This window comes from Mirounga leonina, unplaced genomic scaffold (genome assembly GCF_011800145.1).
Source record: "Mirounga leonina isolate KUSES-001 unplaced genomic scaffold, KU_Mleo_1.0 Mir_178, whole genome shotgun sequence".
Lineage (NCBI taxonomy): Eukaryota > Metazoa > Chordata > Mammalia > Carnivora > Phocidae > Mirounga > Mirounga leonina.
Window position 1 is genome coordinate 11,644,992 of NW_023270464.1, and position 14,113 is coordinate 11,659,104.

Below are 14,113 nucleotides of genomic sequence, written 5' to 3' on the forward strand. Positions count from 1 at the left end.
CGACTCAGGTCATGATCTCGGGCTTGTGGGATCGAGCTGTGCGTCGGGCTCCGTGCTGGGCGTGGAGCCTGCTTGGGATTCTCTCTCTCCCTCTCCTTCTGTCCCTCCCCTCTCCGCTGTCTCAAAAAAGTAAAAATAAAAAATAAGATGAGAAGCATGTAAATCTTGAAGGGCTCAAATTTAAATAATCAGTAAAAACTTAATCTCCCAAGAAACTGGACCAAAGACATTGAAAGACAGTTAATTCAAGAGGTGCTGCAAATGACCAAGAAGTGGGATGGGGGAGGAGGGAGGCAAAAAACCCAACCTCACTGGCAGAAAGAAAGATTTCTTTAGGGGTTTAGGGGCCATTTTCCCTTTCCTTTTACAAGATGTGCCACTTTTGAGGCTGTCTCAAAGAAGGTGCTAGGGTCCCTGGAAGCATTTTCCAAAAGAGGACCCTGAGAGGACTTTGCAGAATTGTGAGGTCTTCAACTAGGTGTGTGTCGTCCCAAGGAGGCAGCTTTGGAAGAGCTGTTCGTGCTTATTTGTTCCACACCTGTGAGGAGGCTGCACCATGATGCAATAGTATACAGGTGTGCATGCACACATGTAAATTCCACACATACTATAGAAATCGACCTCTGCAGGTGCTTCACGCATTTATCACTGTGTCCTGGTTAAATGGTTCACTTGTTGACGAGTTTTGTCCAAAACATGGCCTGTTGGTCTCTGAAGCATGGTTTCCCTGCAAGTGGTTACGTTCAGTGAATTCACTTAAATGACATTGATGTCAGTGTTTATGTATGTGGAAAGGAGCTTTTGCGTGGGGTGGGCAGCAGTGTACCTTTTGGACGGACAGTATCTACCAAAATGAGTAGGAAGAAGCGATATGTGTAACCACAGCTCTATAGCATGGGGCTCCTCGCGGGTATGTGCAATAAACAATCTATCAGGAGCATTGATAACTTGGTCAACACCAGTAGGGCATGCAATTGCCCAGAAATGGGCCCTAACACCGGTTTTAAGAGCTGTAGCCAAACCCACAAAGCTGGAGGCCTCTCCCTCCGAGCTTGGCCTCCGCTTGGACAAAACAGCCCCCAATTTGTCCCTACGGGACACAGGCCTGCCTTGTTAGGAAATCAGCAAAGTTTAGGAGCCCACAATACCTCACATAACTCTGTGTACAGTAACAGGGAGTGGAAATAGGGCTGTAAGCACGAACAACCAGACAAGTTATAAATATAGAATACTCTCTCAATTCCACTTTAGTTAGTCATGGAGGGACAGTGTGAGTTTTATAAACTTATAAGGAATATACAAACAGTTCCAAATTTAAAATAACTTGGAGTAATTTTTAAGTGTGTGAAAAGAATATTTTTTCCACCCTGTCCATTTAAGCATCTGTGATGGGCAATAGTAAGTGATGTGTGTCTTTATGGGCTCATGCCTGGCGGTTGCAGCGCTGGGGAAGGGTTTCAAAAGAATCACCCATTTGACAGTGAAAGACTCACACACACACACACACACACAAAAGATGGAGGTTGGGGGTGTGAGTTATGTAAGAGGCAGACACCTGGTATTCCCACGGTGAGAAGCAGGTATGGGCTGTCCTTGGCACAGTCTTCCTGGCCCCCTGAAGTCTTCCCCCCTTTTCCTTGATTTTTTTTTTCCCATTGAAAGTGTCTTTCCCAAAATTTGTATGTAGGCTTTGAATATGAGTTTATTTTTAAAAAGACTTATTTAGGGGCGCCTGGGTGGCTCAGTCATTGGGCGTCTGCCTTCGGCTCAGGTCATGATCCCCGGGGTCCTGGGATCGAGCCCCGCATCGGGCTCCCCGCTCTGCAGGAAGCCTGCTTCTCCCTCTCCCACTCCCCCTGCTTGTGTTCCCTCTCTCGCTGTGTCTCTCTCTGTCAAATAAATAAATAAAAATCTTTAAAAAAAAAAAAGATTTATTTATTTATGGGGGGAGGGGCAAAGGGGGAGGGAAAGAGAGAATCTTCAGCAGACTCCCCGCTGAGCACAGAGCCTGCTGCTGGGCCTCGATCTCACGACCCTGAGATCATGACCTGAGCCAAAATCAAGAGTCAGACACTTAACGGACGCCTTGATTTATACACTTTAAATGGGTGAATTGTGTGTGAGTTATATCTCAATAAAGCTGTTACGAAAAATGTGTAAAGGAAGAAAAAAAAAATCACATAGCCCACAAAAATCAAAACCAGCTCAGCCAGAGGAGGATTCCTGATCTGTCTTCTACTCCTCGCTTAGTTTTGGTATTCCTTGTGATTCTGCATTGTATCTTTCAACCGATGGATGCTTTTTCTTTAGTCTTCTTATTAGTTAGCGCTAGAAATTTTTACTTAGTAGTGATGCTATCTGTAACTTTCCTCCTTTGGGTTTCTTGCTTGCTTTTTTTTTTCTTTTTTCTCCCCGTTTTCCCCCATGCTCTGCCCAGCACTACTTCTTGGATCTTGGAGACTTAAGTGACCCAATGGGCACTGTCTATAGATGATTATTTCTTTTGCTCATTAATGAAATATTCACAGTAGCCAGTATGAAATGTTTTCCCAGACCTCTTGGCTTACCTTGTGTACTAGACAGTGAGGTCTAGTCTCGGAGCTTGACTATTTCTTATTTGCGTAAGCCTTGATTATATGTGTTTATGTGCCCGACCTAGGGGAAGGCATAGAACTGTTTGTTTTTTTCTTCCTGCTCCATGACCAAATGTTCAGTCTTGCTGAGACAGATGAATGGGTGAAGAAAATGAACTCTGGTTATCTACTCTCATGAGTAAGACTTATCTGGCTGACATGGGTTCTGCAGGTCACGGAGCTCCCTGGGCCTTGCTGGTCTGGCTTCCCGATAGCACAGTCATGTATATAGAGTTGCATTTGCGCCATAGAACATGTGCTAACTCAGTGCCTTCCCGGTAGGAGCTGCGGCTTCCACGTTGCAACTTGAGCAGTGACATTTAATGATAAACCAGACAGGGCTCAGCCTTGCAAACTTGTGCTGGAAAAAAGGTCCTTGAGGGTTCTATTTGCTATAACTCAATAAACAAAGAAGGCTTAGTGGGCACACGTTATCTCCTTAATATCACCTGGACGCTTGCCCCTTTTCCAGTGTGTCATGTTTCATGGATTTTGTCCTTCCTTCGGACTCTTACACCTCAGGGCAGAAAAAAAGGGTGCTAGGACTTGTGATTTATATATATTTTTCCTGATGGATGCATGCTTAAAAAGAAAAGTGGCATGAGAAGGACACCTTAGCCCTTTCCTTGTAGACGACAGACCAGCTGAAACATCGTGCCACCGCAGGACAGAGTGGGTAAAGAGGCTGCCATCCCCCGTCTGGGAGATCTAGGTTTCAAGCCCACGTTTACAGCTTAACAATGATTAAAGTGGACCGTTAATAGCCCTCGACAATGATTAAATCTCTGTGCCTTACAGTCATTTACAAATGAGGATGATGATACCCCGTGTGATTGCTAGGAAGATTACATTAATGTATATAAGGTACTGAATGGGTTGTCAGGCATGTGGAAAATACCCCCGTGAATGTTAACTTTATGTTAACAGAGAGACCTGTATTCAGATCAAAGTTGCATCCATATAGGAGAGACCCAAACCATTACTGTGAAAAAGAAGACAGGAGTTTTCGGCAATGAGAAGCTCCAAATGAGCTGTCTCAGTGTGGTGATGATAGTTATTTTAGAGATCATGCAGAGATCACCCCAAGCATACTGCCTTGGTCATGGAAGACCACCGTGGGTCTCCTAGTCCCCTTGTATTCCACACCATCCCAACTACTTCTGCTGTGTGTTAAGAGTAGGTTTGGGGGCAGGTGTTTAGAAGCGATGGTATTAATGTGTGTTGCATGAGCTATGACTGAGGAAGGCACTCGGAGGGAGGCCAGGATAACCGTCTCAGAATTTTGAGCCTGTGTATTTGAAAGTCTGACCTGTAAAGAAGAGAGCCTCTACTTCCCCTGAGTATCAGACAAACTGAATGCGGCCTGGGGAGCGTGCCGGGGAGGAAAAGGTGTTCTTGTTGGGTGGAAAGAACAACTTGGTCAAAGTTGGTGCCACCTGGCAGTTGGAATAACACTTTCTCTAAGGTAACCAACCCCCTAGATATTGCTTGAAGGCTCACCTAGGTTTTTGTAGAGAAGTATCTGAGACCAGCATGAGATGTGCTTGACCTTGAAACTACCTTTCCCCTCTAAGACCCTGTGCTTGGATGACAGGGGTGAATATGACTGTGTAAGTACTTGTTGCTTCTAGACAGAAGACAGATCTCATAGCCCTCAGAGCTTCTGCTATTGTATATTCCAAAGCAGGATAGAGTGGAAGGTTAAAGAAGACAGTTACCTGGGGAGCTGGGGGGGGTGGGGGAGGAGGGGGTGGTCAGGAGCAGAAGTCTGTAACTTCTTCCCCACCCTCTACAAACCTCAGTATTTCAGAAAGTTCAGATGTTAACACAAGGATGCTTTGTCCAGGGGCCTTCCTGTTAGGAAAGAAGGGGACTCCGAACCGGGTCTTGAAAACCTCTTCAGGTTGCAAAGAGGAACTCCTTAGTACACATTTGGGAGAAAATGAGAGCTTTCAGGCACACTATGTTCAAAAACTGGGGCCCACCTCTTTTGCTCACCAGCCTTTCTGTGCTCACTGTGAGTTCTGTTCCCCAGGCCTCTCTCTGTCTCTGCGCGCATTCCCAGAGCCCTGGTTCTCACCATAACCTTTCAGTGGGTGCACTGAATACTTTTGGTTCCAAAAAGAGAAGACAAAGTATCTTCAGGATTCTAACCATGAAAATGTCTCTCTGGCTGGCTGCTACTCCAGCACAAGAGGAGGTTTCTTCTTTTTTTTTTTAAGATTTTATTTATTCATTTGAGAGAGAGAGAGCACAAGCAGGGGGAGAGGCAGAGGGAGAATCAGACTCCCCGCTAAGCAGGGAGCCCGATACGGGGCTCAATCCCAGCACCCTGAGATCGTGACCCGAACCGGAGGCAGACGCTTAACCGACTGAGCCACCCAGGTGCCCCAGGAGGAGGTTTCTTTTGGCATTGAGAGGAGAAGCATTGTTGCAAATGTGACTTTCTTCTGTGAACATTTAAGACACTGGGGTTCCCACTTGAACTTTCTTTTGCCATGGGTAACTGATTTGGTTTACCAGCTTACAGTTTTCCAGGCAGAAGCTTGTCTGAGAGTTGTTTTAAGCTCCACCTGGGATTTCTGGGCAGTGGTTCTCTGGAGTTTTCCATTAGCCAGTTCTCAGGATGTCAGGAAACTTAACAGTCGATTCTTCTTGTCTTCCTTTTGAGAAAATTGTGCTTTGCTATATATACATACATCATACACATACACACATAGGTATGCATCTAGCTCACATATAGTTGTACAAGGATTATTTTAGTTTTATTTCACGGCTTCTAAGCGTTTTCACATAAGGCTGCTTTTCCATGCTAGCTGACTTACTTAGAGAACTCCAGACTAATACACTAGGATAAAATATAGCAGCCCTCCCTGAGCCGGAGAAGCCTTGATGTTCCTCACCACTTTGCTCCCATTGATAGAGGTCTTTGCTTGGGGTGATAGGTGGGGAGGAGTATGTGCATGTGGATAAAAGGGAGGACAGACTGAAGATGATTTTACAGGGTGAGAGGATCCTGTGTACACCAAGCAACACATCTCGAACTGAACCAGTCTTTCTCTGTCCCTCCAAAAACAAAAGCTGGCCACACTTCCCACATTCTCCAGATGTATCTTACATCTGCCGGCTCCCCCCCACCTGCATCACCGCCTCCCTGATCTGGACCACCATCATGGCTCACAGAGATGGCTACCGTGACTCTGCTCCATGGGTCACCGTCCATTCTGTTTTCTACTCAGCAGCCAGAGTGATCCCTCTAAAATGTATATCTGCTCATGTGACACCCTGCTTAGAATCCTTAAATAGCACCCCTTTCCTTTTTAAGAGTAGTCCAAACTCCTACTCGTAGGTTTTCTCTGCCGCTGGTCTCACCATCTTTCCTGTCTCCTGCACCCCTCCGGTCCAGTCAGTCACACGTTCATTCTGAGTCTGGTCCTCTTGGCCCATGCTCCCCATCAGCCCTGCCAACATCCATGCACCTGGCTAGCTCCTGCTGGCTTTTCAAGCTTGGGCCTGGCAGTCCCTTCTCCAGGAAGGCCCTCCTCACTGGTCCTTTGCTTGCCCCTCTTGGTACTCCCATTGCCTGCCCTCAGGGTGGGGAGCCCCCCCGGGGGATGCTGGCTGTCTTGTGCTTGCCTGTCTGTAGGACCTAGCCTAGGGCCTGGCTCGTAAGGCTGATATTTAATGAAGGGAGCCTTTCTCATCCCTTCATCTGTGGCTAAATGCTTCCTGGAGGACAATGCTGACAGCCTTGAGTGGACTTGGGCATTCAGCTGACCCAGCTGTGGTCCTTCCCCACCCCCCACCCCTGGTATCCGATGGAGTCACCTCCTCCCCTGACAGGACAAGAAAACCGTAAAATTTCTCTGGCTCCTTTATGTCCCTGATGCACTTTGGAGCTGAAGTGCACTTTCCTGGAGTTAGCGGCGGTTCACCTTTATGCATAATGATGCCTGTCAATTAGGAAAGACATCCCTTTTTTTCATATGGAACAGTGGTATGTCACTTAGGGTAGCCCAGAAATAACTAAGATGTCTCTAAACTAGCCTGTGTTTTGCGTTAGAAGCTTGACCTCATTCGAACATCCATGAACTTATTTCTATTCTTTAGAAATTAGTTGGGATAAAATTGTGACTCAAGTGGCCCCCTTTCCATTTTTTGTTCCCTGAGAAGAGGCTGAGTTCTCCACCTTCTCTTCCAACAGAACACTTTATAATCATATGCTTTTAAAAATGGTTGCTCTTGAGTAAAGATTGTTAAGGAACTCCCTGGCAAGAACAAAAATAAATGTTTAAAAAAAAACTTAGAAAGAACTTAGTGAATATAAGGACACTGGGGAGGGGGAGGGAGTAAGGCTGGTGTGTGACTTATTTCCTGTCCCCCACTTCCTGTCCCCCAAAAATGAAGAGAATGAGCTTTTATATGCAGTGCCTCATTTTTATGTGACTGTGACCCCCAAATCAATCCTTTTAGTGATAGACGTGGGACATGCCGTTAGCTTTTCCAACAATTTAGATCGGTTTTGGTTTTCATCGTTGGTCATTCTAAGAATTCCAATGAGTAGAAGGATCTCGTGGGCAAAATAAATTTGCTTTTCCCCCTGTATATTTGTAGTTTATAGTAGCTTTCATTTTTCTTTTATTTTGAAAAGCAGAAATGCCTTTAATCACATTAGGTGTGTTCCTTCTTCGTGGAAGCCAGGAAAGAGGTCCCCTTCCTTTCTCTCATAGCTCTGTAGTTGGAAATTTGGTAACTACTAAATTTTAAGTTCTGGCATTTGTATGGAGAAGCCATCCATCTGCTGGCGAGACATACTGCCCGGGGCTTTTCGAGAAATCCCTTAATAGTCCTAAACACTAATAATATTTATATACATTGAGATGAGACAAAATTTACAGCAGGCTTCTGGGGCTGACTCCAGGACTCTCTAATCCTGAATTTCCCGCGTGTTTTCCTGCCTCCCAGAATCCTCGGGTTCTGCTCTGGCCAGGGGAACACCAGCTTCTGTCCCTGGAGCAGTCTCTTATTTACAGAGTTTGTCCTCTAGCAAACAGGTCACCTCTCCTTTCTCCCCACCCCCCATCACACTCCATTCTTATTCCCCTCGAGTAGTCGATAGGTGTCGGGCAGTTTGGATCACGTACCATAAAGGAACCCCTTGATTTGTGATCCCTATAAGAGGAATTGTTCTGCTTATAAATAACATGATTTTACCTAATTTAAGCTTTGCTGAAATTCCTTCTGAAGGAGCTCTCCTTGCCAAAACAAAACCCTAATTCCCCAGCCTGCATGCTGCTTGTGGCAAGAACTGACTGACCGTGCATTTCCACGTAACACACGCCTTTGAAGGGTCTCGGGGGACCGCTGCCCAGAGATGCCGTTTCCATCGGAATGGGGAATGGAATGCAAAATACATCTGCAGATACTTTGTCAGGTTTGGGGGATTTCTTTTTTCTTTCTCCTAGTGGAGATGCCCAACATTTCATGTGGGTATAGCTGATTCCCAGCGAGTGCACAGGGATATTTTTTTTCTATTCTTTTAAATGCTCTCGAGTTTTTAGTACTATTTATTTTTTTATTTTTATTTTTTTAAAAGATTTTATTTATTTATTTGAGAGAGAGAGTGAGAGAGAGAAAGAGCACAAGAGGGGGGAGCGGGAGAGGGAGAAGCAGACTCCCCGCCGAGCAGGGAGCCCGATGCGGGACTCGATCCCGGGACTCCAGGATCATGACCTGAGCCGAAGGCAGTCGCTTAACCAACTGAGCCAGCCAGGCGCCCCTTTTTAGTACTATTTAATATTAATGCCTGCCGCTTATGATTTTATATAGCATGTTACTTAAATTATAAGTGAGGGAAAGGGGGCTTGGCAAGCAGATATTGGCCCCCATTAGTCTCTGTTGGTGATCGTGAGATTCTTCATCAATTTTCCCTTCCTCCAATCACAAAGCATGGTGGTGGCTGATGGCCGGGGACTTCAGTACTCCAAGTGGGGTGTGCGCTCAGCGCAGCTGGTTCCTGCTAACACTCGAGACTCTGAACACGGGGTTCTTCAGCCAGTTTCATGTTAACCACATGAACCCAGGGGTCTATTATATTACAGAAACCTCATAGGGGCAACACAACAAGGCTGTGTCTCTCCTCTCCCCTCACCTGATCCCTCTTCTGTCAGCTCGGCCCGCTCTGGTCGTGGTACCCTCTGTGCTGCTGCTGATGACCTCTCCATTATGAAAATCTGACCGTGTTGCTCCTCCCCTGCCGAAAATCTTCAGTGATGCCCATCACCCACCAGTTGGCGACTAGCCTCCTGCTATCTTCACGGGCACCCAGTCCTCTCACCACAGCGACTGGATTGCCTTTACACACATTTACGTGTGATTTCCTCTGTGTTATTCTTTATTCTTATCCTCCTCGTCTTTCATCTTTCAGCTCCAGCCTCAGCATCTCTTCCGAACCGTCCCTGATGCCCAGGGCATGCCATGAACCTCCACTCAAGTCTGTACTTATCTGGCATATTGCCCATTCCTTGAGGGCAGGGTCTAGCACACAGGTGTGGCACAATGCTAAATAAACACTTGCTAAATGCATCGACAACGAAAGGGTAAATGGACTTATGTTCCCGTTACTACTTTAAAAACCTGAACTAAAAGATACACAATTTATTTGTTTCCTTAGATCTTGAGCCTTGAAGTTAACCTCCATAATGGGTATATTTGAAATTAAATAGTCATTGAATCTATTTGATAATATTAGATGTCTTCACGTATGAGATCTGATGGTAGAGAGAGCGCACGCACTCATGTGTGTGTGTGTGTCTATGTATGTTTACTACAAATAACGCTAGGCTTGTAAATTCAAATTAGCGTTACCCTCCTCAAGATGATCACCTTGGTGGACAATATATGTATCACCACATTTTTGCAACTCCTATCTATAACATACTTCTTTGGTGTGCTTAGAGATATTTACTCCTTGTTATTTTTTGGGTAGCTCAGTTTGTGGAAATAGCCAGAAGTCATTGAGGCAATTCTGGTAAACAAAAGTGATATAAACCAACAGGAATGGTTTTATTCTTTGCTTATAAGTAGCTCTGAAGGTGTGTCTCAGGATTTTTCCAGTTGGGTCTAATGAATAGCAGGCACATAAATAAGATAAAAGTTTATTTCTCTCTCATATAGACAAGCCGAGAGGTAAGCAGTACAGGGTTAGCCTTTTGGGGGACCAAGATCCTTTTATCTTACTCCACCTTCTTAGTGGGCTACCTCATGTCCAGGATGGCTGCTTGAGCTTGATGCATTGCTCCTGCATTCCAGCCGGCAAGGAGCAAGGGCATGCTCACTCTGTTTTAAGGAATCTTCCAGTAAGTACCAGCCAAAAAAGTTTTCTTATATCTCATTGGCTGGGACATACGTCACTTCTAGCTACAAGAGAGGCTAAGAGATATAGTATCTAGCCAGGTGGCCAAATGCCCAATTAAAAATCAAGGTTCTATTACCAAAATAGATAAAAAGAATGAATAATGGGGGCGCCTGGGTGGCTCAGATGGTTAAGCGTCTGCCTTCGGCTCAGGTCATGATCTCAGGGTCCTGGGATCGAGTCCCACATCGGGCTTCCTGCTCCTTGGGAGCCTGCTTCTCCCTCTGCCTCTCTCTCTTTCTCTCTGTCTCTCATGAATAAATAAATAAAATCTTAAAAAAAAAAAAAAAGAATAAATAATGGAAGGCAACCTATGGTCTCTGCCAAAGGATAATTTCAGAGGTGAAAATTGCAAAATTATTTTAAGAAGCTTGACAGTATCATGAGAATTTTCTGTTTTCTTCAGAGGTGACAGTGTTCATTTGAATGTCCAAGTTCTGAAATTCACCTTTTTGCAGTAAAGTAGGAACTCTTGGATGCAGTTCGTGGGGTGTAAATTGGTAAAAACTTTCCAGAGGATAGTTTGATCTGGCGAGATCAATCCTGGAAATTGATCCTCAGGAAATAATTAAGGATTCTCATGAAGATTGCAGTGTTCATTGTAATAATAAAATGTTAGGAGTAAACAAAATGTCTCATAGTAGGAGACAGGTTATAACTTACACTATACTGTGAGATGCAATGTGGCTGTTAAGTGATTATGGAATTCATAGTATATTATGCCAAAAAAATGGTTTCAGGATGGCTTGTTCCTTTTTTGTAGATATTTATATGTATATTCACATGCATGGGGGGAATCCACATGAAAGTATTGATAAAGGAGGTATTTGGGGCAGATGGACTAGACGTCCTATATATTTTCATTTATTATACATATTTAAATAATTTTGTGTTTGTTTCAGAAAAAGCAGGAAACATATAATGCAAACCAGATTTCGTATTTTGTTGATTTATACTTTATTTGCTAGTGAGGCTGACAGCCCCACAGAGTGTGATCATTACATCGTTGTTATGGAAATAAAATGCCAGCTCATCTACTTGGGACATGAATTGTGGAGCTCTGCTTTTTAGACACTTCTTCACTTAAGTTTAGCAGAGTGGCTCAAAGGAGATGGTTTCTAATACGCTATGAGTCCTCTGGGCTCAGAGACACTGCCCACCACCCTTTGTTTTTTTTTGTTTTTTGTATTTGAGAATGACAATCAGATGCAGGGACTTGTTGGTTATGTAATAGGTTAGGCTCTGTGAATAAGTTAATACCATCATTTTTTGGAGTCAGACCTTTGGTCTACAAGCGTACACAGGCTTTTTCTAAAGCCCTTTTGTAAACCCGAATAGTATCCTCTTTACTATATTCCAGTTTCATCATTTTTTAAATAAACGGCTTTTTGAATGATTTTAAAATACTTGTCATAACATATATGATAAGATAATTTTTCAAATAATCATTTCTGCACACTAAGGCTTTTCAAGGTATTTCAAGGAACACATTCAAAATGCAGAAGGAACAGCACATAATGCTTTTAAAAGGAATAATACGCCGAATTGTTCCCATAGGGCTACTGCATTCTCATGTTGGCCTCAGGCAAACCTCTAACGTGGATATTACTACCCCCATTTTATAGATGTGAAAAGAGAGGGTCAAGGTCAGAGAAGCTAACGAGTCATCAGGAGCACACAGGGAGTAAATAGGAGAGGCTGGACTGGAAACGCAGAGTATTTTCTCCCACCTTCGTGAAACTGTGACTGCTCTGTAGCATTGCCCGTGCCTCCGAGCCTGCTGCGGGCTGCAGAGCCCTGTGATGCTCCATCTGGGGATTTCGTGGGTGGGCGGTTGGTGGTCTGTCACTGGGGCGACCTGGTCCGGGGTGGCCGGTGACCCGGGACAAAGCAGGCCGGGCCCGGAGGAGGCCGTCCAACCCCCGTCCCAACCCCCCCCCCCCCGACCACCACCACCGCATCTCACCTGCTGTCCCCTCCGCCCCCACAGTGTGCCCGAGCGCGTGCGGGAAGCGGGCGTGCACCGAGAACAACGAGTGCTGTCACCCCGAGTGTCTGGGCAGCTGCAGTGCACCCGACAACGACACGGCCTGCGTGGCGTGCAGGCATTACTACTACGCGGGCGTCTGCGTGCCCACCTGCCCGCCCAACACCTACCGCTTCGAGGGCTGGCGCTGCGTGGACCGCGACTTCTGCGCCAACATCCCCAACGCCGAGAGCAGCGACTCCGAGGGGTTCGTGATCCACGACGGCGAGTGCATGCAAGAGTGCCCCTCGGGGTTCATCCGGAACGGCAGTCAGAGGTCAGCCGTGCAGCACCCCCCACCCCGCCCCTGCACCCCCCGGCCCCCCAAGGAATGGCGACGTTGGCGCTGCCCTTGTTCCGTCGGGACCTCCCGGGGAGGTTAAGGGCCATGGGTCCACTCCCATGGGCTGGCGTAACTGACATTTTATATGAGATTCTATAGAGGGACAATTGCCCCCCCCCCCCCAAAATAATCTGTTTGTTTTATGTTGTGTTTTGGAAGCCTACTGCCTGGCCATTTGAAATTAAGTGCCCGGCCTGCTGGCCTAGGTACCTGGAGGTCACAGTCTCCCCTCCCTGCACTTCCCAGGCTGCCTGCCAAGCAGGTGTGGGGTAGACCTGGGAGGACTGTACGTTGAGGTTGTCCCATCCCTGGTGCCACTGAGCACCAGCTCTGTGAAGTCTTGGGGAGTGCAGGAGAGAAGACAAGCCAAGCCCCGAACAGTGCCCTTGACATAGCCAGCAGACCCAAAGTCTGTTAGCACCCACTCCATCCTGTGCCCTCACTAGCTGCCACGAAGAGTAACCAGGAGCTTAAAGTAACCTGTGTTTTCCATCAGCACCTGCTCCTCTCTCTCTCTTCCTCGACACCCCCTTCTCTCAGTTTCCTCTGTCTCTCTCATTTTCTTTCCGAACATTGAGACTTCACTTGGGAAGCAAAGAGGTTCTTTACAGCAAAAAGCATCCCTCTGGTGTATGTCGGCTGGGCTTCTTTTTTTTTTTTAAAGATTTTATTTATTTATTTGAGAGAGAGAATGAGAGGGGGGAGGGTCAGAGGGAGAAGCAGACCCCCTGCTGAGCAAGGAGCCCGATATGGGACTTGATCCCGGGACTCCAGGATCATGACCTGAGCCGAAGGCAGTCGCTTAACCAACTGAGCCACCCAGGCGCCCTGTCGGCTGGGCTTCTGTAAATTTTTTGTTGGTTTATGTTTTTGAGAAAGCAATAGTGGCATTGTTATAAAATACAGAACTATAGCCCTGGAAGCAAAAGACCAGAGGCTTGGGGTAGTTTGTCCCTCCTCTAGGTAGAGCAGAGAACTCTTAGGAAAGAACAGTTTAGTGGCAGTGGGCCAGATGCTTCCTTCATCTTCAAACCACAGATAAAACTCACATTCTTTCATAATATTAGACACAGAACAACTTTCCACCTGTTATAATGTCTTTACTATTATAATAATAAAAATTATCCCGAATACTTTTTTAAAAGATAAGTATGCCAAGGACGCCCCAGTGAACTGTAAAGTATACATAGTCCACCCAGAATAAGTCAACCACATTTTACTCACAATTTATTGGTAGCCTTAGGACTTAGGAGGGCTTTCCCAGTACCCTGGGGCAAGCCTAGAACCCAGATGAGGCTCAGCCACAGTTTCTCCTGGGGGTGGGAGGAGAGATGGGACAGCTGGTGCATGAACTGGGAGTAGTACCATCTTTGTCCTGGGGATACATTGTCCTGTGATGTAGTGGACCAGCAGGAGGGGAGTGCTATACATTTCAGCGGTGTTGTTTCTCCCACTGCAGTGCATTTTCAAAGAACTGAGCTGTTTTATTCCCTACCGGTTCTTATAGTCTGTTCAAAGCTACAGATGTACCTCTTCTATTTTAAAATAAAACGCCGTCAAGAAAGAATAAATACCACCCTCAACCTTTAAGACCTATTTGGCACTGAGTTTAAAATACTTATTAATACTGTTTATACCCTCCCTGTACCCAAATGGATTCAAGGAAGCTTAATCTATAAACATGTAATCAGAACACT

At 45.8% G+C, this 14,113-nt stretch overlaps 1 protein-coding gene across 2 annotated transcripts in view; it reads left to right on the forward strand.

The window, feature by feature from the left end:
* The window catches only part of IGF1R (insulin like growth factor 1 receptor), a 298,451-nt gene that overhangs the window by 225,792 nt on the left and 58,546 nt on the right, over window positions 1–14,113 (forward strand). For both annotated transcript variants that reach the window (XM_035024043.1, XM_035024044.1), the window contains exon 3: window positions 12,038–12,350. In XM_035024043.1, coding sequence (XP_034879934.1) covers window positions 12,038–12,350 — 313 coding nt within the window. The remainder of the gene's footprint in view (window positions 1–12,037; window positions 12,351–14,113) is intronic.